Here is a 23,371-nt window from a genome sequence, read left to right on the forward strand (position 1 = left end):
GATCACCTGAGGTCAGGAGTTCAAGACCAGCCTGGCCAAAAACCCCACCTCTACTAAAAATACATAAACTAGCTAGGCATGGTGGCTTGTGCCTGTAATTCCAGCCACTCGGGAGGCTGAGGCAGGAGAACTGCTTCAACCCAGGAGGCAGAGGTTGCAGTGAGCCAAGATTGCACCACCACACTCCAGCCTGGGTGACAGAGTAAGACTCTGTCTTAAAAAAAAAAAAAGAAAAGAAAAGAAAAAAGAAAAACACAAAAAATTAGCCGGGCTTGGTGGCAGGTGCCTGTAGTCCCACCTACTCGGGAGGCTGAGGCAGGAGAATGGCATGAACCCGGGAGGTAGAGATTGCAGTGAGCCGAGATCGTACCACTGCACTCCAGCCTGGGGGACAGAGTGAGACTCCGTCTCAAAAAAAAAAGAACTCAGTGTGGTCCTGGCACACACCAAGTTCAAATCAGCACCAGCCACTCCTTTCTATTACACCGGCAGCTCGTCGTGAAAGCCCTGGGCTCAGGCCAAACACACAATACACCCCGGGGTCGAACAGGTCAAGGTGGGGGGTTTGAGAATTAATTCTCAAAGGTGGGGTTACAGGTGCCTGCCACCATGTCCAACTAATTTTTGCATTTTTAGCAGAGATGCGGTTTCACCATGTTGGCCATGCTGGTCTCAAACTCCTGACCTCAGGTGATCTGCCTGCCTCAGGCTTCCAAAGTACTGGGATTACAGGCGTGAGCCACCACGCCCGGCCCCATCAAAGGTTCTTAGAGCAAGACAGAGGCAAGCCCAGCACTGCAGCCCAATTTACCCCAGTGGCCTTCCCTCGAGACGCACTCACTCTTCTGAGGGCCTGAGGGCCACAGAAGACGCGAGGAATGGGCCACTTGGGACATACGTGAAGGAGTTGCCTTCCCCCACCCCCCTCCCTGGAAGTGTCCCCATCTCAGCCCTGAACCCCCCAAAGGCAACTCACAGCATGGGTGGCACAGTTGGCCGCATGTTCATACTCTGTGGGCTGGTACCTCTTGTGGGCAGGGACTCGGTGGTTCATGAACCTAGAAGGAGAGGGAGAGTTCCAGAGGGAGAATTCCAGGAAGCTCTGCTGGGGAAGAGGTGCCATCCGAATTCCCAGGAAGCCTGAAGACCTCACTTCCTACCAGTAGGAAAAGAAGAGCACTCCTCCATTTTCCTATCCCCCCTCCTCTTCCCTCCCCTCCCTCACTCTTTCTGATCATTAAATGGTTTTGGGTTACCCAATATTTTGTGCCTAATCCCCAGTGTGGTGTTTGTTACAAAATTTTGCTAAATGCTAAATGTGGCATTCTCTTTGTTTACTTTTTTTTGAGACAGAGTCTCACTTTGTCAAAAGACTGGAGTGTAGTAGCGTGATCTTGGCTCACTGCAACCTCTGCCTCCCGAGATCAAGCAATTCTCTTGCCTCAGCTTCCTGAGTAGCTGGGTGTGTGCCACCAAGCCCGGATAATTCTTGTATTTTTAGTAGAGATGGGGTTTCACCATGTTGGCTGGTCTCGAACTCCTGACCTCAGGTGATCCGCCCACCTCAGCCTCCCAACGTGCTGGGATTACAGGTGTGAGCCACCATGCCTGGCCTTTTTTTTTTTTTTTTTACAAAGGGTCTCACTCTGTCACTAAGGCTGGAGTGCAGTGGTGCAATCTATGGCTCACTGCTGCCTCCACCTCCTGGGCTCAAGCGATCCTCCCGTCTCAGCCTCCTGAGATGCTGGGACTACAGGCACAATCTACCATGCCCGGCTACATTTTTTTTTGTATTTTTTATAGAGACAGGGTTTCATCATGTTGCCCAGGCTGGTCTCGAACTCCTGGGCTCAAGCGATCCTCCCACCTTGGCTTTCCCAAAGTGCTGAGATTACAGGCGTGAGCACTGCTTCTGGCCTCATTTCCTGTTTTTTATTTTCTCTAAGTACAACTTACCAACAATATAGCTCTGCAAGGGGTCAGCTCGAAGGATTTTTACAGATGCATAGACCCACACAACCACCATCCAGGAAGAGCTACGGCTCACTTCTCACCCCCAAGAAAGTGCCCAGTGCCCCCTCCCATGGGTACATTTTCCCCAGGGAAACCACCCTCTGCCGTTGTCATCTTGGATTTATTTCCCCTGTTCTTGAACTTGCTCAATGAACTCATACAGAACACGCTGTTTTGTGTCTCGCTTCTTTTGCTTAATGTGATTTTTTTTGAGATTCATCCACATTTTGGGGTACAGCAACTGGTAGTTTTCATGGCTGTATCGTATTCCACTGGGTGAACAGACCACAAGTGACTTATCCAGCCCACTGCAGGGGGACACTCCTGTTTAGGGACATTATGGATAACTCGGCCCATGAACATTTTTATGCACATGTTTTGGTGAACACACGCACTTATTTCTGCTGGGCTCAGGTGAAATTGCTACATGACTTTATCTTAAAAATAAACATTTCTGGCCAGGTGTGGTGACTCACGCCTGTAATCCCAGCACTTTAGGAGGCCAAGGTGGGCAAATCACTTTAGGCCAGGAGTTCGAGACCAGCTTCATTAACACGGTGAAACACCGTCTCTACTAAAAATACAAAAATTAGCTGGAAGTGGTGGCGTGTGCCTATAATCCCAGATACTTGGGAGGCTGAGGCAGGAGAATCGCTTGAGGGAGGTAAGGGTTGCAGTGGGCCGAGATCATACCATTGCACTCCAACCTGGGCACAGTAAGACTCCATTTCAAAAAAAAATGTTAGCCGGGCGTGGTGCCACAGGCCTGTAATCCCAGCTACTTGGGAGGCTGAGGCAGGAGAATCATTTGAACCTGGGAGACGGAAGTTGCAGTGAGCCGAGATCGTGCCACTGCATTCCAGCCTGGGTGACAGAGACAGAGTCTTTCTCAAAAAACAAAACAAATCAAACAAACAAAACAAAAATTTCTATGTTTTGTGTGTCTTTTTAGAATCTTCAGAGCGTTATCACCTCTGTTTAATCCTCACTGGAGCACCATGTGGAGCTATTGGCCATTTTACAGATGGAGAAGCTACAGGGCAGGGAGGTGAGGGAAGGAGATCACAGGGCGGGAAGGGGCTCAACCCAGCCCCGGTTGACTCCAATGTCTGGTTATGCCTTGACGCAAGTCTGTGCTGGGGGACTTAGGTCAGGATGGGAAGACAGACGAGGGTTGGCTGGAAAGGAAAGAGGCATCCAAGAGCTGGTGGTAAGGTCTGCACACACCTGGCCGTCAGACCAGCAGCCAGGACCACAGCAGCATGCATGTCTTTGGCCACAGAGGCTCGGAATCAGCTCACCTGAACGTTGCCAAGCAGCAGCCACCCAATGGGTTAAACTCCACTAAACACACCAAAAACCTTCCCCCCATGTCTGATGGTTACTTTGTAGACTGCCCCCCAAACAAACGAGTGTATGGTTCAGAACAAATGACTCCATGCAGTATATATGGGGCACTAAGCATTTATTGGGCACTTTCTGTATGCTGGTGTCACACCAGGAGGTCATGGAGCATTTATTCAGCATCTCCTGTGTGCTGGCTCCATGCTGTAAAGACCCTGGAACATTTGTTGAGCACCTTCTGTGTGCTGGCTCCATGCTAAGTATAGTTCATGGAGCATTTATTAAGCATCTTTTGTGTGCTGGCTCCATGCTAAATACAGCTCATGGAGCATTTGTTAAGCACCTCCTGTGTGCTGGATCCAGGTTAAGTACAGTTATGGAGCATTCATTGAGCACTTTCCGTATGCTGGCCTTATGCTAAGTACAGCTTATGGAGCACTTATTAAGCACCTTGTGTGTTGGCTCCATGCTAAGTATAGTTCATGAAGCATTTATTAAGTACCTTTTGTGTGCTGGCTCCATGCTAAGTGCAGCTCATGGAGCATTTATGAAGCACCTCCTGTGTGCTGGCTCCAGGCTAGTAAAGACCCTGGAACATTCGTTGAACACCTTCTGTGTGCTGGCTCCGTGTTAAGTACAGTTCATGAAGCATTTTTTTTTTTTTTTTTTTTTTGAGACGGAGTCTCGCGCTGTGTCACCCAGGCTGGAGTGCAGTGGCGCGATCTCGGCTCACTGCAAGCTCCGCCTCCCAGGTTCACGCCATTCTCCTGCCTCAGCCTCCGAGTAGCTGGGACTACAGGCGCCCGCCACCACGCCCGGCTAGTTTTTTGTATTTTTAGTAGAGACGGGGTTTCACCATGTTAGCCAGGATGGTCTCGATCTCCTGACCTCGTGATCCACCCGCCTCGGCCTCCCAAAGTGCTGGGATTACAGGCTTGAGCCACCGTCATAAAGCATTTATTAAGCATCTTTTGTGTGCTGGCTCCATGCTAAATACAGCTCATGGTGCATTTGTTAAGCACCTTCTGTATGCTGGATCCAGGTTAAGTACAGTTATGGAGCATTCATTGAGCACCTTCTGTACGCTGGCCTCATGCTAAGTACAGCTCATGGAGCACTTATTAGGCATCTTCTGTGTGCTGACTCCATGCTAAGTATAGTTCATGAAGCATTTATTAAGCACCTTCTGTGTGCTGGCTGCATGATAAATGCAGCTCATGGAGCATTTATTGAGCACCTTCTGTGTGCTGGCTCCATGCTAAGTGTAGTTCATGAAGCATTTATTAAGCACCTTCTGTGTGCTGGCTCCATGCTAGTACAGACCCTGGGGCATTGATTGAGCACCTTCTGTGTGCTAGCTCTATGCTAGCATAGTTCAGGGTTCATTTATGAAGCACATTGTGTATGCTGGCTTCATGTATGCTGGTGAGGGCAGGGCAGGAGTGAAAGCTGGGCAGGGAAGTCTGCCAGGCACTGACACTCTGATTTGCCCTGGGACACTTGGTGCCTGGGTGAATCCAAGGGTCCAATGGTCCAGGTGACTGCTGTCTGCCTGCATCCAGCTGGGACTCCATGGTCACGTGATTCCACAGTCAGTCAAGTGACTTCAACACCAGGGTCACACTGAGCCCATTCGACAGTTGAGAAAACTAAGACCCCTGGGGCCAGGCTTCTGCACCAAGCTAAAGAGACACCAATGTCCCATCTCCCATGGCCTCAGCACCCTTGCAGGGGCAGACTGAAAACTGGAATTATAGTCACAGAGAACACGGAGGACCCACCCTGGGGACCCCATTGAAGCCTCCCCAGGAGCCCAGAATATGCCACCCATCCACCCACCTTCCTCAAGGTGGGCCAGGAAGCTGCCTGTGGCCAAGACTGGCTTATGTTTGGTTTTTTCTTTTGTTTTGTTTTCTGTTTTTTTGAGATGGAGTCTCTTTTTCTTGAGATGGAGTCTTGGTCTGTTGCCCAGGTTGGAGTGCAATGGCACTGTCTCAGCTCACTGCAGCCTCTGCCTCCCGGGTTCAAGCGATTCTCCTGCCTCAGCCTCCCTAGTAGCTGGAACTACAGGCACATGCCACCACACTCGGCTAATTTTTGTATTTTTAGTAGAGACGGGGTTTCACTATGTTGGCCAGGTTGGTCTCAAACTCCTGACCTCATGATCTGCCTGCCTCAGCCTCCCAAAGTGCTGGGATTACAGGCGTGAACAACCGCACCCCGCCAGGATTGGCTTATTAACTAATAAGTAATAACAACAAAAATAGTGATATGGGTTGAACCGTGTCCTCCCAGCATTCAAGTGTTGAAGCCCTAATTCCCAGTATTGAGAAGGGGACCTCATTTGGGAACAGGATTGGAGCAGATTTCATTAGTTAAGATGAGGCCAGGGTTGGGTGTGGTGGCTCACGCCTGTAATCCCAGCACTTTGGAAGGCCGAGGCAGGCAGATCATGAGGTCAGCAGATCGAGAGCATCCTGGCTAACACGGTGAAACCCCATCTCTATTAAAAATACAAAAACTTAGCCGGGCATGGTGACGGGTGCCTGTAGTCCCAGCTACTTAGGAGGCTGAGGCAGGAGAATGGCGTAAACCCGTGAGGCAGAGGTTGCAGTGAGCCGAGATTGCACCACTGCACTCCAACCTGGGCAACAGAGTGAGACTCAATCTCGGAAAAAAAAAAAAATGAGGCCAGGCTGCATTAGGGTGGGCCCCCATCCAATATGAGTAGGGTTCCCTAAGAAGACGAAACAGGCCGGCCATGGTGGCTCACACCTGTAATCCCAGCACTTTGGGAAGCAGAGGCAGGTAGATCACCTGAGGTCAGGAGTTCAAGACCAGCCTGGCCAACATGGCAAAATCCCATCTCTACTAAAAAAAAAAAAATACAAAAATTAGCGAGGCATACTGATGGGTAACTGTAATCCCAGCTACTCGGGAGGCTGAGGCAGGAGAATCACTTCAACCTGGGAGGCAGAGGTTGTGCTGAGCCAAGATCGTGCCACTGCACTCCAGCCTGGGCAACAAGAGAGAGACTCCATCTCCAAAAAAAAAGCCGAAAGAGACACAGAGAGGACAACGTCAAATGAAGACAGAGACACACGGGGAGGACAGCCATGTGATGTTGGAAGCAGAGATTATGGCAATGCGAAGAAATATCTGCTGTTGTAAGCCGCTGGTGTGTGATCACCTGTGATTTCAGCCCTCGGACACAAACAAGCATATCGTGCTTGTTTTATTCTTTATTTTTAATTATTTTTAAATGAGACTGAGTCTTGCTCTATCACCCAGGCTGGAGTGCAGTGGCACCATCTCGGTTGATTGCAAACTCTGCCTCCTGGGTTCAAGCGATTCTCCTGCCTCAGATCCTGAGTAGCTGGGATTACAGGCGCCTGCCACCACACCTGGCTATTTTTTGTATTTTTAGTAGAGATGGGATTTCACCATGTTGGCCAGGCTGTTCTCGAACTCCTGACCTCAAGTGATCCACCTGTCTCAGGTTCCTAAAGTGCTGGGATTACAGGCGTGAGCCACCACGCCCAGGCCTTTGCTGTTGGTTTTTGTTGTTTTTTGAGAAAGGGTCTTGCTCTGTGGCCCCACTGTCATAGTTCACTGTAGCCTCGACCTCCTGGGCTCAAGCCCAGCCTCCCGAGTAGCTGGGATTACAGGCGCACACCACCACACCCGGCTAACTTTTTTTTTTTTTTTTTTTTTTTTTTTTTTTTGTAGAAGTGAAGTCTCACTATGCTTTCCAGGCTGGTCTCAAACTCCTGACCTCAGTTAATCCTCCCACCTCAGCCTCCCAAAGTATTGGGATTACAGGCATGAGCCACTGCACCTGGCCTCTTTACCTTTTTCTTTTGAAACAGAGTCTCACTCTATCACCCAGGCTGGAGTGCAGTGGTGTGATCACAGCTCACTGCAAGCTTGAACTCCTGGGTTCTAGGGATCCTCCCTCCTCAGGTGCACTCCACCATGCCCAGCTAACATTTTTTAATTTTTGTAGAGATAGAGTCTCACTATGTTGCTCAGGCTGGTCTCAAACTCCTAGGCTCAAGCAATCCTCCTGCCTCAGCCTCTTGAGTAACTGGGATTACAGGTGCATGCCACCACACCCAGCTAATTTTTAAATTTTTTGTAGAGACTGGGTCTTGCTCTGTTGTCCAGCCTGGTCTCAAACTCCTGACCTCAAACAATCGTCCTCCCTTGGCCTCCCAAAGTGCTGGGATTATAGGCATGAGCCACCATGCCAGGCCTCACAGTACTCATTTAGAGAGACTCTGCCCAAAAGCCCTCCAGGAGGCCAGGCCAATTTATGCTTCCCACCAACTGGGCAGGGAGTCCGGAGACCAGCTGTGAGGGTGCGGCTTGCACCGGCCTCCAAGGTGGGAAACCTATTCTCCCCCTGAGGTCTCCCCCTCTACCTGCCACCAGGTGCAGGTCTGCAGCCCTGGCTCCCCCTGCTCCTGTAACAAACACCAGGAAACCACCAAGGGTGCCAGCCACACGGGTCCCAGGGTGATGTCACGGTTGCCGTGGTGACCTGGGACGGACAGTTATTTATTTATTTCTGAGTTCCACAAGACTCTCCTTGTCTCTCAGTCACTGTGACCATTGAATGCTGGCAGAGAGGAGAGAGGGAGGCCCGGAGACAGGGCCATGGGCAAACGACCAAGAAACAGCGTTCCCACCACCCTGAAGACCCGAGTACTTTCCCTTTAGCTCCTTGAAACCTCATTTCTTTCCTCCCTAAACCCCTAGTCGGGCATTTTAAGAAAAAGTGAATTCATATTTTCACTTCCATTCTAATTTACATAAAGTAAAATTTCCTCTTTTTTTGCTATAGTTTTGTGAGTTTTGACAAATGCGGAGAGTCCTATAACCACTACCGCCACCATCAAGATGAATAACAGATCCACCATCCCCCAGAATTCTCTCCTGCCCTCCTCTTTGCACCTGAAACCTCTGCCCAGCATCAGCCCAGCAGCCAAGACCCTGCCCCCTGTCCTCTGTGCTTTGTTTTGTTTTGTTTTGTTTTGAGATGGAGTTTTGCTATCACCCAGGCTGAAGTGCAGTGGCACAATCTCAGCTCACTGCAGCCTCCACCTCTCAGGTTCAGGTGATTCTCCTGCCTCAGCCTCCTGAGTATGTGGGATTACAGGCATGTGCCACCACCCCTGTCTAATTTTTGTATTTTTAGTAGAAATGGGAGGGGTCTCCCCACGTTGGCCAGGCTGATCTTGAACTCCCAACCTCTGGTGATCCACCTGCCTCAGCCTCCCAAAGCACTGGGATTACTGGCGTGAGCCACTGGGCCTGGCCTCTGTGCTTTGCCTTTTCCAGAATGTCACATACGCAGAGTCACACAGTAGTTGTACAACTTTTTTTTTTTTTTTTAATGTTTAAAGAGAATCTGTTGTATAAAGTCGAAAGTGCATTCTTAGGTGAAAAGAAACTGTACACTGAATGCCAAAGAGGGATTTACTTATCTTCTCTTAAAACGTATTGTGGTCGGGCGCAGTAGCTCACGCCTGTAATCCCAGCGCTTTGGGAGGCCAAGGCGAGAGGATCATTTGAGACCAGCTTTGGTAACATAGCAAGACCCGATCTCTACAAATATTAAAAAATGACCTCGGTGTGGTGACATGTGCCTGTTGTGCCAACTGCTTGGGAGGCCGAGGCAAGAGGATCGCTTGAGCCCAGGAGGTCAAGGCTGCAGTGAGCCAAGATCATGCCACTGCACTCCAGCCTGGGTGACAGAGCATGATCGTCTCAAAATAAAACAAAATGTATTGAAGGTAAATTTGTTTTATACTAAAAGAAAATGGCTCCTCCTAAATGTAACGTTATCTTTCCTGGTAATTTTTCTCGATTCTCCCATCTCTGTTTTTGCTCCTGCATCCCCTTTGCAGTCTGGCTTTGTTGTTCAGCAGGAGCATCTGAGATTCTTCTCTGGTATTGCACGTCCCTTCCTTTTTACTGCTGAGCAGTATTGCTTCTCATGGACAAACCAGAGTTTGTTCATCCATTCTCCAGTTGAGGGATAATAAATGCATTTTTTTTTTTTTTAAGATAGGGTCTATCACCCTGGCTGGAGTGCAGTGGTGCCATCATAGCTCACTGCAGCCTCGCACTACGGGGTCCAATCATTCCTCCTGCCTCAGCCTCCCAAGTAGCTGAGACCACAGGTACACACCACCATGCCTGGTTAATTGTTAAATTTTTTGTAGAGATAGGCTCTTGATATGTTGCCCAGACTGGTCTCAAACTCCTGGACTCAAGTGATCCTCTGGCCTCAGCCTCTCAAAGTATTGGGATTACAGGCATGAGACACTGTGCCCAGCCACAATGCCTTTTTTTTTTTTTTTTTTTTTTTTTTTTTTTTTGAGACAGTCTCCTAGGCTGGAGTGCAGTGGCGCAATCTCAGCTCACTGCAACTTCTCCCTCCTGGGTTCAAGCAATTCTCCTCTTTCAGCCTCCCAGGTAGCTGGGATTACAGGCATCCGCCACCACGCCCAGCTATTTTTTGAATTTTGAGTACAGACGAGTTTTTGGCATGTTGGCCAGGCTGGTCTCAAACTCCTGACCTCAAGTGATCTGCCCACCTCGGCCTCCCAAAGTGCTGGGATTACAGGCATGAGCCACTATGCCCAGGCCACAATGCTTATATTTCTTCCACCACCACACCCGACTAATTTTTTTTTATTTTTAGCAGAGATGGGGTTTTGCCATGTTGCCAAGGCTGGTCTCAAACTGCTGGCCTCAAGCGATCCTCCTGCCTCTGATTCCCAAAGTGCTGGGATTACAGGTGTGAGCCACTGGGACTGGTCTGGATGCATTTTTAACAAGTGAAATGGATAGATAAAATTAAGACTGTTAGAACAGAGCTGGCAGTCAGAGAGGCAGCCTTGACTGTGGGAAACTTGTCTTGAAAAAGCCAATGTTTCTAGCAGGCCGTGGCTGGTTAAACTAAAGGAGGGAAGTGGCCTTTTCTTCCTCCTCCCTGGAGAACAGAATCTTCATTTTGTAGCCAACCCTTACTGCTTAGCTGAGCACACGGCCATGGCGTGGTGGAGGACTCCCAAACCAAGCCAGGACCCAGAGCCAGATGCTGTCAGGAGACGAGGAGAGAATGATGAATTCTCACCCTGAACTTGAGTAGGTACAGGCTTTGGAGCTTGGCACTGTTGGGCAGAAAATGCCTGCATGGGCAGTTAACCGCTGTGTGAGCTAGGAAAAATTACTTAACGTCTCTGGGCTGCAGCTTCCGGGTATGTAAAAGGGAATGATATTACCTAGCCTGCAGGTGTCATAAAGAATATGGTTTAAGGCCGAGCACGGTGGCTCACGCCTGTGATGCCAGCACTTGGAAAGGCTGAGGCGGGCGGATAACCTAAGGTCAGGAGTTCAAAGCCAGCCTGGCCCACATGGTGAAACCCCGTCTCTACTAAAAATACAAAAATTAGCCAGGTGTGGTGGTGCATACCTGTAACTCCAGGTCCTTGGGAGGCTGAGGCAGGAGAATCTCTTGAACCCGGGAGGCGGAGGTTGCACGGAGCTGACATCGCGCCACCATACTCCAGCCTGGGAGACAGAGCAAGACTCTGTCTCAAAAAAAGAAAAAAGAAAAAAAAAATTAGCTATACGTGGTGTTTGCATGACTGTAGTTCCAGCTACTTGAGAGGGTGAGGTGGGAGGATCACATGAGCCAGGAGGTCGAGGCTGCAGTGAGCTATGATCGTGCCACTGCACTCCAGCCTGGGCCACAGAGTGAGACCCTGTCTCAAAAAATAATAATAAAATACTGACAACTGGGCTCCACACCCAGAGATTTCAGTTTATTCCATCTGGGGTAAAACCTGGATACTGGCATGTTTAGAAGTTTATTTATTTATTTATTTTTATTAGCATTTAAAAAATGGGCAGAGACAGTGAGACCTCATTTCCACAAAAAAATCAAAAAATTAGTCGGACGTGGTGGCATGCGTCTATACTCCCAACTACTCAGGAGGCTGAGGTGGGAGGATCACTAGAGCGCAGAGAGGCTGAGGCTGCAGTGAGTCATGATTGAGCCACTGCACTCCAGCCTGAATAACAGAGCGAGACCCCGCCTCAAAAAAAAAAAAAAATCAAAAAAATTGTATATGTTAATGGTGCTATACCATGAGGCACTGTGGAATGGCTCCAATATTAATTTCTTGCTTTGGACCCTGTAGTTGAGTTACATAAGATCTTCCACTAGGGGAATTGGAGAAAGGATACTCAGGATCTTTCTACCATTTTTGCAACTACCTGTGCATTTATAATTATTTCAAAATAAAAAGTTTTTGGCCAGGCACGATGGCTCATGCCTGCAATCCCAGCACTTTAGGAGGCCGAAGCAAGCAGATCACCTGAGGTCAGGAGTTTGAGACCAGCCTGGTCAATATTGAGAAACCCCATCTCTACTAAAAATATAAAAACTAGCCAGGCTTAGTGGTGCGCACCTGTAATCCCAGCTACTCGGGAAGCTAAGGCAGGAAAATCACTTGAACCTGGGAGGCAGGGGTTGCCGTGAGCTGAGATCGTGCCACTGCACTCCAGTCTGGGTGACAAGAATGAAACTCTGTCTCAAAAAAACAGGAAAAAAAAATTTAAAGTGTAACCACATACAATGCCAAGATGCTCATCAAAATCAAATGAAAAAAATCAAGTAATAAAATTATATACACAACATGATTTCATTAGTGTAAAACACACACACACCCCAACATTTTAGAAACATAAATGCATAGAAATAGACTTGAAAGAAAACAGGGAGATCGGTGAGTTTGGGGGTGCTGGTCACAGAAGACTTTGCCCCCCTCCCTTATTTAATTTTTAGGATTGGGTGGGAGATAAAGAGTCTTTCATTTGACTTGTGTTGTTTGAATCTTTATAAGATTGTATTCACATTTTACTCATGTAACTACAACGAAAGTGTTATGTTTATTTCATTATTAATTTGTTTTGCAGAGATGGGGTTTCACTGTGTTGCACAGGCTGGTTGTGAACTCATGGGCTAAAGCAATCCTCCTGCCTCAGCCTTCCAAAGAGCTGGAATTGCAGGCATGGGCCATCACACCCAGCCTAAAAAATGCTAAAATTATACATGAAATGTTTGCCATAGAATATTTTACTTTATTTTTATTTTTATTGTTTTGAGACAAAGTCTCAGTCTGTTACCCAGGCTGGAGTGCAATGGCACGATCTCAGCTCACTGCAACTTCTGCCTCCCAGGTTCAAGCAATTCTCCTCCCTCAGCCTCCCAAGTAGCTGGGATGACAGGTGCTTACTATAACACCCAGCTAATTTTTTATATTTTTAGTAGAAACGGGGTTTCACCCTGTTGGTCAGGATGGTCTCAAACTCCTGACCTCAAGTGATCCACCCGCCTCGGCCTCCCAAAGTGCTGGAATTACAGGCGTGAACCACCATGCCCAGCCCACATAGTCTTTAAAGGGTGTCTTAATCCATCTTCTGCTGGAATACCTGAGACTGGGTAATTTATAAAGAAACTATTATAGGCCGGGCGTGGTGGCTCATGCCTGTAATCCAGCACTTTGGGAGGCTGAGGCGGGTGGATCACCTGAGGTCAGGGGTTCAAGACCAGACTGGCCAACATGGCGAAATCCCGTCTCTACTAAAAATAAAAAAATTAGCCAGGCACAGTGGTGTGCACCTGTAATCTCAGCTACTTGAGAGGCTGAGGCAGGAGAATCACTTGAACCTGGGAGGTGGAGGTTGCAGTGAGCTGAGATCGCACTGCTGCGCTCCAGCTGGGCAACAGAGAGAGAAGAAAGAAGGAAAAAGAAAAAGGAAGAAAAGAAAGAAAAGGAAGGAAGGAAGGAAGGAAGGAAGGAAGGAAGGAAGGAAGGAAGGAAGGAAGGAAGGAAGGAAGGAAGGAAGGAAGGAAGGAAGGAAGGAAGGAAGGAAGGAAGGAAGGAAGGAAGGAAGGAAGGATATTATAAATTATAAATTACTTTTTGCTGTTTTGTTTTTTAGAGAAAATAATGACAGGTTCTCACCCTGTCATGCACGTTGAAATGCACTGGCACAATCATAGCTTGTTGCAGGCTCCAATTCCTGAGTTCAAGCGATGTTCCTGCCTCTGCCTCCCAAGTAACTGGGACTATAGGCATGCACCACCACACCCAGCTAATTTTTAACTTTTTGTAGAGACAGGATCTCGCCATGTTGCCCAGGCTGGTCTTGAACTCCTGGGCTCAAGTGATCCCACCCCGCCTCAACCTCTCGAGGAGCTAGGACTACAGGTGTGCACCACTACATCCAGCTAATTTTTATTTTTATTTTATTTATTTATTTATTTTAATTTATTTATTATTATTATACTTTAAGTTGTAGGGTACATGTGCATAACGTGCAGGTTTGTTACATATGTATACTTGTGCCATGTTGCTGTGCTGCACCCATCAACTCGTCATTTACATCAGGTATAACTCCCAATGCAATCCCTCCCCCCTCCCCCCTCCCCATGATAGGCCCCGATCCAGCTAATTTTTAAACATTGTTTTGTAGAGATGGGGTCTCACTATTGTTGCCCAGGCTGGTCTCAAACTCCTGGCCTCAAGCAGTCCTCCTCCTTTGGCCTCCCAAAGCACTGAGATTACAGGCATGAGCCACATCACCTGATCCTAAGAAAACAATTTAATTTATTTTTCTTTTCTATTTTCTTTTTTCTTTTTCTTTTTTTTTTTTTTTTTTTTTTTTTTTTGAGATGGAGTTTTGCTCTTGTCTCCCAGGCTGGAGTGCAGTGGCGTGATCTCAGCTCACTGCAACCTCCACCTCCCTGTTCAAGAGATTCTCCTGCCTCAGCCCCCTCCATAGTTGGGATTACAGGTGCCCACCACTATTTCCGGCTAACTTTTGTATTTTTAGTAGAGACGGGATTTTGCCATGTTGGTCAGGCTGGTCTCAAACTCCTGACCTCATGATCCACTCGCCTCAGCCTCCCAAAGTGCTGGGATTACAGGCATGAGCCACCATGCCTGGCCCAACAATTTAATTTCTTACAGCTCTTTAGGCTGGGAAATCCAGGGTCTAGGGACTGTGTCTGGGGGGGGGCCTTCTTGCTGCTGAGGATGCTGTAGAATCCCGAGGCAGTGTGGGGCATCCCGTGGTGAGGGGCCTGTATATGCTAACTCAAGTCTGTTTTTCTCCTCTTCTAAAGCCACTAATGCCTCACCCTCATGACCGCAGCTAATCCTAATCACCTTCCAAAGATCCCACCCCTCAAATACCGCAAACTTCCCACCCTCTTAATACTGTTACAATGGGGATTAAGTTTCAGAATGAGTTTTTGAAGAGACAAACATTCGAAACACAGCAAGGGGCAGGGCCAGGACTTGGAAAGGCAGAAGGTATGAAAGAAAGCAAAGCCAACCGCTGGCTGTAGCAGAGGAGAGACTGGGGGAAACGGGCATGAGAAATGTTATTTTATTTATATTTCTGTGTTACTTGACCAGCTACAATGTTCGTATACTACCTCAGTGATCTTTTTAAAATCTAATCGAATAAAAAACATTTTAAATAAAGTCAAGTTTTGAAATCAACACTCAAGGCCAGATGACATCAAACAAGTTGCATCAAAGCTGGGGAGGGATGGCTGGGCTCGATGGCTCACGCCCATAATCCCAGCACTTAGGGAGGCTGAGGCTTGAGGCCAGGAGTTCAAGACCAGCCTGGGCAACATATCAAGACCCTTTCTCTACAAAAAAATTTAAAAATTAGCCAGGCGTGGTGGTGTGTACCTGTGGTCTCAACTGCCCAGGAGGCTGAGGCAGGAGGATAGCTTGAACCCAGGAATTTGAGGCTACAGTGAGCTGTACTCGTGTCACTGCACTCCAGCCTGGGTGACAGAGAGAGACCTTGTCTCAGAAAAAAAAAAAAAGTCCTGGAAACTACCCAAATGCCACCCATGGTAGAATTAGCATGGAAATATTCACACAATGGAACACTAGATAGTAATGAGAATGAATGAATTACAGCTTTCAGAAGAAATAAGGACACTCTGCAGACTGGAGACAAATGTTAAATGGCGGTGCATACACTTCCAATCTCTCTTTTTCTTTCTTTCTTTCTTTCTTTCTTTCTTTCTTTCTTTCTTTCTTTCTTTTCTTTCTTTCTTTCTTTCTCTGTCTCTCTCTTTCTCTCTCTCTCCTTCTTTCTTTCTTTCTTTTCTTTAAGATGGAGTCTTGCTCTGTTGCCCAGGCTGGAGTGCAGTGGCACAATCTCTGCTCACTGCAACCTCTGCCTCCCAGGTTCAAGCAATCTCCTGCCTCAGCCTCCTGAGTAGCTGGGACTACAGGTGCACAGAACCAACAGGCTAATTTTTTTTGCATTTTTACTAGAGATGGGGTTTCACCATGTTGGCCAGGCTGATCTCCAACTCCTGACCTCAAGCAATCCATCCACCTTGGCCTCCCAAAATGTTGGCATTACAGGCATGAGCCACCGCACCTGGCCCAATCTATTTCTATAAACTTCAAGAACAGGCAGGCAGGTTTGATGAAGGTCTGATGAAGCCAGGAGAGTGGCTGCCTTTGATGGTAGTGAGGACTGACTAACGGGGTGTGAAGGGGTTCCCAGGGCCTGGCATGTTGAGCATCCTGACCTGGGTGCAGGGTCTGGCAGGCCCCAGTACCCCAGGCTCCCTCCTCCACAGTCTGGCAGGAGCCAGGCCCAGTCTCAGAGCTCAGCTTCTGCAATTCCTCCCTCTCTTTCTAGCCTGACCCAGCTGGGGTCTACCGCCCCCAGAGAGAAGCCTGACCTCTTTCATGAATGAGCCCAGGCCCGGGACCGCGGCTGCAGCCACCCCTGGCAGGCTGGGCTGGTGCCTGTCGGTGGCGACCCTGAGTCCCTTGGACAGAGGACTAGAGAGATTTGCCCAGGCTCCTACACAAAGGGGGTTCTGTCCGTCTGTCCCACAGAGGCAAAGGACCGCACAGGGCCAAGCTGGCCCCGGCTGTGCTAAGCCTCTCTCCCCCTCTCTGCTTGGCCCTGGCCGCTTCTTTGTGTCCATTCATGAATTCAAGGCTCCTCCTGAAAGGCCGGCAGTATCTTGGCTCAGTCTTTGGGAAACAGTCCTTGGACCGGTGCCACCTGGGAATGGTCATGAAATGAAATCCTGGGGCAGACAGTGATGGGAACAGGAAGGGGAATCTGAGCAAGGGATGGAAGGGGCCCGGGCTTGCATCTCGTGCCAGAGGCGGGGGACTCTGGCATGACCTGCAGGAGAGAGCATTCAGGTGCACTGTGGTGGCATTCCATGTGAACGGCCCCCTGGGCCTGGGGGTACTGACCCGACAGATCTGAGACTAGCTCCCAGCCTTGGCACCCACCCTGTGGCTAGCCAGGAAATCTCTTCCCCTGTGGGATAAGAAGGGTCCGTATCTCCAAAGCCAGAACCATCTCCCAGCCTCAGGAGGCTCCCAGATACTATCAGGTCATTACTGGTTGCTCTGAGTGGGGTTAGAAGGAGAGGTCGCCCCAACAAAGATAGGGGCCCCTTTGCCACCTGTTCGTCCTCAGCTAGCTCCTGGGTCGGCCTCTGTGAACAGGCCACAGACATCATCCCTCACCATCAAGCCCTCCTTCCACCTCCCCTAGGGGCTCTCACCCACCAATCATCTTCCAGAGATTCCTGTGACGTCATCAGCAGCCAATCAGAGTGTCCCAGGTTGGCGAGTCAGAGACAGCCTTACTTTGAGAGTTGGTAACTTTTCAGGCAATAGCAGAAAAAGGACACTTCTGGCCGGGCGTGGTGGCTCGCGCCTGTAATCCCAGCGCTTTGGGAGGCTGAGGCAGGTCGATCACTTGGGGCCAGGAATTCAAGACCAGCCTGGCCAACATGGTGAAACCCTGTCTCTACTAAAAATACAAAAATGAGCCTGGCGTGGTGGCGGGTGCCTGTAATCCCAGCTACTCAGGAGGCTGAGGCAGGAGAATCGCTTGAACCTGGGAGGCAGAGGTTACAGTGAGCCGAGATGTTACCACTGCACTCCAGCCTGGACGACAGAGTGAGACTCTGTCTCAAAAGAAAAAAAAAGAAGACACTTTTTTTAAACAGTCAAATAATGCATTTTATTATATTTTTCTTTATACTTTTTAAAACTTCTGTTTTAGGTTCAGGGGTACATGTGCAGGTTTGTTATGTAGGTAAATTGCATGTCACGGGGGTCTGGTGTCCCTGACTCAAATAAAGAAATAAATAAATGTCTTCCTAACAGCACCAGGAATTTTGCACCAGAAATGTGTCTTTAAAGAGTCCTTGAGGTGACAAAATAATCCATGCCAAAGGACACTTTAAAGATACATTTGTGGTGCCACATTCCTGTTGCTGGTGGGAGGTCATTTATTTATTTATTTTTATTTTTTGAGATGAAGTCTCACCCTGTCTCCCAAGTTGAAGTGCAGTGACATGATCTCAGCTCACTGCAGCCTCTGCCTCCTGAGTTCAAGTGATCCTCCTGCCTCAGCCTCCCGAGTAGCTGGGACTACAGGCACGTGCCACCATGCCCAGCTAATTTTTGTATTTTTAGTAAAGACAGCGTTTTGCCATGTTGGCCAGGCTGGTCTTGAACTCCTGACCTCAGGTGATCCACTGCCTTAACCTCCCAAAGTGCTGGGATTACATGCGTGAGCCACCATGCCCGGCCTCATTTTTAATTTTTATTTTTTTTCTGTAGAGATGGGGGGGTCTTGCCATGTTGGCCAGGCTGGTCTCAAACTCCTGGTCTCATGTGATTCTCCTGCCTTGGCCTCCCAAAGTGCTGGGATTACAGGTGTGAGCCACCCGGCCCTGCCTGGGAGGACATTTCTTTTCTTATTTTTTCTTAATTAAAAAAATGTTTTTGAATTAATTAGAAATAGAGTCTTGCTATGTTGCCCAGGCTGGTCTTGAACTCCTGGCCTCAAGCAATCCTCCTGCCTCAGCCTCTCAAAGTGCTGAGATTACAGGCATGAGCCATACACGCAGCCCTAGGCGGACATTTCTAATTCCCACTACACTTTCCATCCTGTCTATACCTCTTTTTTTTTTTTTTTTTTTTTTTTTTGAGATGGAGTTTCACTCTTGTTGCCCAGGCTGGAGTGCAATGGTGCTATCTTGGCTCATTGCAACCTCTGCCTCCTGTGTTCAAGCGATTCTCCTGCCTCAGTCTCCTGAGTAGCTGAGATTATAGTCGCCTGCTATCACGCTCGGGTAATTTTTTGTATTTTTAGTAGAGATGGAGTTTCACTATATTGGCCAGGCTGGTCTCAAACTCCTGACCTTGTGATCTGTCTGCCTCGGGCTCCCAAAGTACTGGGATTACAGGCATGAGCCACTGCGCCTGGCCTTTTTTCTGTATTTTTAGTAAACATGGGGTTTTATCATGTTGACCAGGATGGTCTCGATCTCCTGACCTCGTGATCCACCCGCCTCAGCCTCCCAAAGTGCTGGGATTACAGGCGTGAGCCACCACCGTGCCCAGTCGGTCCTGCCCTTTTCAACTCACACCCTACCCATTTCACAGAAGAGAAGACTGAGACCCAACTGCTCTGCCCTGATGCCCCCTAGCAGTGCCCATTACCTAGCTTGTGTCAAAGGGCAGGGGGAGAGTTTAGGCTGACCACGCACATTGTGGCCACAGAAAACCTCTAGATTTGGAGTCCAGTGGCCAGCATGTTAGCCCTGCAGTCCAGCCCTGGCTGTGCAACCCAGGAAATGGTACTTAACCTCCCTGAGCTTGAAGCCCTTATGGAAAATTCCTGTCCTAGACACTTCACAAACTGCCTTGAGAGCCAAAGAGGAGGGCAGCTTGAAGACAAATCACTGTTGTTGACTGATTATTTTATTTTACTTTATTTTTTGAGACAGGATCTTGCTCTGTCACTCAACGTGCAGTGGCATGATCACAGCTCACTGCAGCCTCAAACCCCTGGGCTCAAGTGATCCTCCCACCGCAACCTCCTGAGTAGCTGGGACTATAGGTGCATGCCACCACCCCCAACTAATTTTCTGTTTATTTTTTGTAGAGATGGGGGTCTCACTATGTTGCCCAGGCTGGTCTTGAACTCCTGAGCTCAAGCAATCTTCCCACCTCAGCTCCCCAAACAGCTGAGGACTACAGGTGCACACTACCACATGCAAGAGTCCCTCTCTACAAAAAATGTAAAAATTAGCTGGGTATGGTGGCACGTGCCTGTAGTCCCAGCTACTGGGGAGGCTGAGGAGGCAGGATCGCTTGAGCCCAGGAGTTTGAGGCTGTAGTGAGCTATGATCAAACCACTGCACTTCAGCCTGGGCAACAGAGCAAGAAAAAAAAATTGGAATCCATTCTGAAAGATATTAGCAAATCTTAGGAAACATTAGCCCTGGGCTTACTTGGAGGGAGCAAAGGTGGCTCTAGTTCCAGAGATGAGGGGAGCCAGGGGAGAGCCCACCCTCCTGCTGGAACCAAGAGGCATGACCTGGTCAGCTCACCCCACGCTGGATCTGTGGAGCAGGCTCCGGAGTGGTCGATGCTCTCCATTTTTCAACCCTCTCAGCACTCCTAGTATTCCTGAAAAAGGACTGGTAGAAGATCAAGGAGGCCTTGGAATGGCCATTCTCCACCAAAATAGTCCAACCCCGGCCAGCGGCCATGGGTCCAGTGTGCCATCGCAGAGCTCAGAATACGAGAGACAGTCTCTCTGAGTCCTACTGAACCCTACTACTTCTTCTTCTTCTTTTTTTTTTTTTTTTTTTTTTTGTGAGACAGAGTCTAGCTTTGTTGCCCAGGCTGGAGCACAGTGGGGCGATCTCAGCTCACTGCAAGCTCCGCCTCCCAGGTTCACACCATTCTACTGGCTCAGCCTCCCAAGTAGCTGGGACTACAGGGTCCTGCCACCATGCTCAGCTAATTTTTTTTTTTTTTTTTTTTTTGTATTTTTAGTAGAGATGGGGTTTCACTCTGTTAGCCAGGATGTTCTTTGTTCTTTTTCTTCTTTTCTTCCCTCTCCCTCTCCCTCTCCTTCTTCTTCCTCCTCCTCCTCTTTTCTTTTTTTTTTTTTCTTTCCTTCTCTCCTTCTTCTTTCCCTTTACTTTTTCTTCCTTCTTCCTTCCTCCTCCTCTTTCTTCTTCGTCTTCTTCCTCTCTCTCTTTCCTTCCCTCCCCTTTCTTTCTTTTTATTTTTTTTGAGACAATCTTGCTCTGTCACCCAGGCTGGAGTGCAATGGCGCAATCTTGGCTCACTGCAACCTCTGCCTCCCAGGTTCCAGTAATTCTCCTGCCTCAGCCTCCGGAGTGGCTGGGACTACAGGCACCCTCCATCATGCCCAGCTAATTTGTATATTTTAGTAGAGACGGGGTTTCACCATGTTGGCCCGGCTGTTCTTGAACTCCTGACCTCATGATCCACCCGCCTTGGTCTCTCAAAGTGCTGGGATTATAGGCATGAGCCACCTCACCCGGCCCTTCCCTCCGCTTTCTCCCTTCCTTTCCTTTGGAGACCTCACTCTGTCACCCAGGCTGGAGTGCAGTGGTGAAATCTTGGCTCACTGCAGCCTCCACCTCCAGGGTTCAAACGATTCTCCTGCCTCAGCCTCCTAAGTAGCTGGGATTACAGGTGTGCACCAACACACCTGGCTAACTTTTGTATTTTTAGTGGAGATGGGGATTCACCATGTTGCCCAGACTGGTCTCCAGCTCCTGAGCTCAAGTGATCCGCCCGCCTTGGCATCAAAGAGTGCTGGGATTACAGGTGTGAGCCACCGCACCCGGCCCCTTTCCTTCTTTCCTCCAGGACAGAGGAATGAAAATTCCAAAGCAGAGAGCTCTGAAATAGGTTCAAGCCAGTTTCCAGCCCAACTCCTTTCCCAAAGACCAGAATTCGGCATTCATTCCTATGTAAAGCAGCTGCCTGCTTAGAGAAGATTCCTCTGGAGACCTACACCTCTCTGGGGCAAAATGCACACACACACACACACACACACACACACACACACACCCCACCCTGTGCACACAATCCCAGGAGCTTCACAGAGTCGAAACACCATCCATGCATCCTAAGAATAGCCACGCTCCAAACACGTACTGATCAATTTGTTTCTGCGGCCTTTCTCTGAAAGAAATGAAAACTTGGCTTTACCTAAGATAATGATGAAAATCCAAGTACTTTAAAAAGCTGAGTCCGGTGATGCTGAAGGGAGGTGGGGGTGCAGAGTCTTCACTAAGGGGGGATCTTGAAAAAGCATAAAATTGCAACCGCGTGAGTGAAACAAAGGATTCAGACAATGATAACCAATGGATGCCAAGACCACCAGGTGAGAGGCTGCTGAGTAACAGGATGGTGAAAAGGACCTCAGGATCTCTCATCCCAGGGGTTACCTTACAGTCCCCATGGATCAACCTAGCACCACGGGAGGCAGGTCTACCAGATATCGCCCAGTGAGACGAAGTACACCGCATGGCCTATAATCCTCCTGGCCTTTCTTTCTTGTTATTTTTAGAGGCAGGGTCTGGTTCTGTTGCCGAAGCTGGAGTGCAGCGGTGCAATCATAGCTCACTGCAGTCTCGAACTCCTGGGCTCAACAGATCCTCCCACCTCCCCAGTAGCTGGGACGACAGGCTTGTGCCGCACTACAAGAAAGAAATATCTGAGACTGGGTAATTCATCAAGAAAAGCAGTTTAGGCTGGGTGTGGTGGCTCATACCTGCAATCCCAGCACTTTGGGAGGCCGAGATGGGCCGATCACCTGAGGTCAGGACTTCAAGACCAGCCTGGCCAACTTGGTGAAACCCTGTCTCTACTAAAAATACAAAAATTAGCTGGGTGTGGTGGTGCGTGCTTGTAATCTCAGTTGCTCCAGAGGCTGAGGCAGGAGAATCGCTGGAACCGGGAGGTGGAGGTTGTAGTGAGCTGAGATCGTGCCACTGCACTCCAGCCTGGTGACAGAGCAAGACTCTGTCTCAAAAAAAAAACGAAAAAATAAAAAATAAAAAGAAAAGCGGTTTAATTGGCTCATGATTCTGCAGGCTGCACAGGAAGCGTGGTGGCTTCTGCTCCAGGGGAAGACGCAGAAAGACAGAGTCTCACTCTGTCGCACAGGCTGGAGTGCAGTGGTGTGATCTCAGCTCACTGCAACCTCCACCTCCCAGGTTCAAGCGATTCTCCTGCCTCAGCCTCGTGAGTATCTGGGATTACAGGGGACGCCTCCACGCCTGGCTAATTTTTTGTATTTTTAGTAGAGATGGGGTTTCACCGTGTTAGCCAGGATGGTCTCGATCTCCTAACCTGGTGATCTGCCTGCCCTGGCCTCCCAAAGTGCTGGCATTACAGGTGTGAGCCCCCGCGCCCAGTCACTACACACTTTTTAACGACCAGATCTCACAAGAACTCCTTCACTATCTCAACCAAGGGGGATGCTGCTAAACCATTCATGAGAAACCGCCCCCATGATCCAATCACCTCCCACCAGGCCCTGCCTCCAACATCGGGGAATAGGAGATTGGAGCAGAGACACAGATCCAAACCATATCAAACTCTGTACAAGTGTTATGAACTGCATGTTGGCATCATCTCAAAATCCACACCTTAAGTGTGGTGTGGTAGCTCACACCTGTCATCCCAGCACTTTTGGAGACTGAGGCAGGCAGATCACCTGAGGCCAGGAGTTTGAGACCAGCCTCGGGGGGATCCCCATCTCTACTAAAAATACAAAAATTAGCTGTACATGGTGGTGCACACACCTGTAGTACCAGCTACTCGGGAGGATGAGGCAGGAGAATCACTTGAACCTGGGAGGCAGAGGTTGCAGTGAGCTGAGATCGCGCCACTGCCCTCCAGCCTGAGTGACACTGACAAAAAAAAAAAAAAAATCCACATGTTGAAATCCTCACTCCTCAATGTGATAGTACTAGGAGGCCAGGCCTCTGGAAAATGACAAGGTCATGAGGGTGGAGCCCTCACAAATGGGATTAGTGCCCCTAGAAGAAGAGGCCAGAGAGCTCCTT

General features: G+C 48.9%; 1 protein-coding gene across 1 annotated transcript in view; it reads right to left on the reverse strand.

Annotated features, from left to right (window-relative positions):
* MMD2 (monocyte to macrophage differentiation associated 2) overlaps nucleotides 1-23,371 on the reverse strand; it is a 50,706-nt gene that overhangs the window by 16,748 nt on the left and 10,587 nt on the right. Inside the window, exon 2 of the mRNA XM_028845530.2 lies at nucleotides 977-1,058. Within this exon, the coding sequence (XP_028701363.2) occupies nucleotides 977-1,058 (82 nt within the window). The remainder of the gene's footprint in view (nucleotides 1-976; nucleotides 1,059-23,371) is intronic.

This window comes from Macaca mulatta, chromosome 3 (genome assembly GCF_049350105.2).
Source record: "Macaca mulatta isolate MMU2019108-1 chromosome 3, T2T-MMU8v2.0, whole genome shotgun sequence".
Lineage (NCBI taxonomy): Eukaryota > Metazoa > Chordata > Mammalia > Primates > Cercopithecidae > Macaca > Macaca mulatta.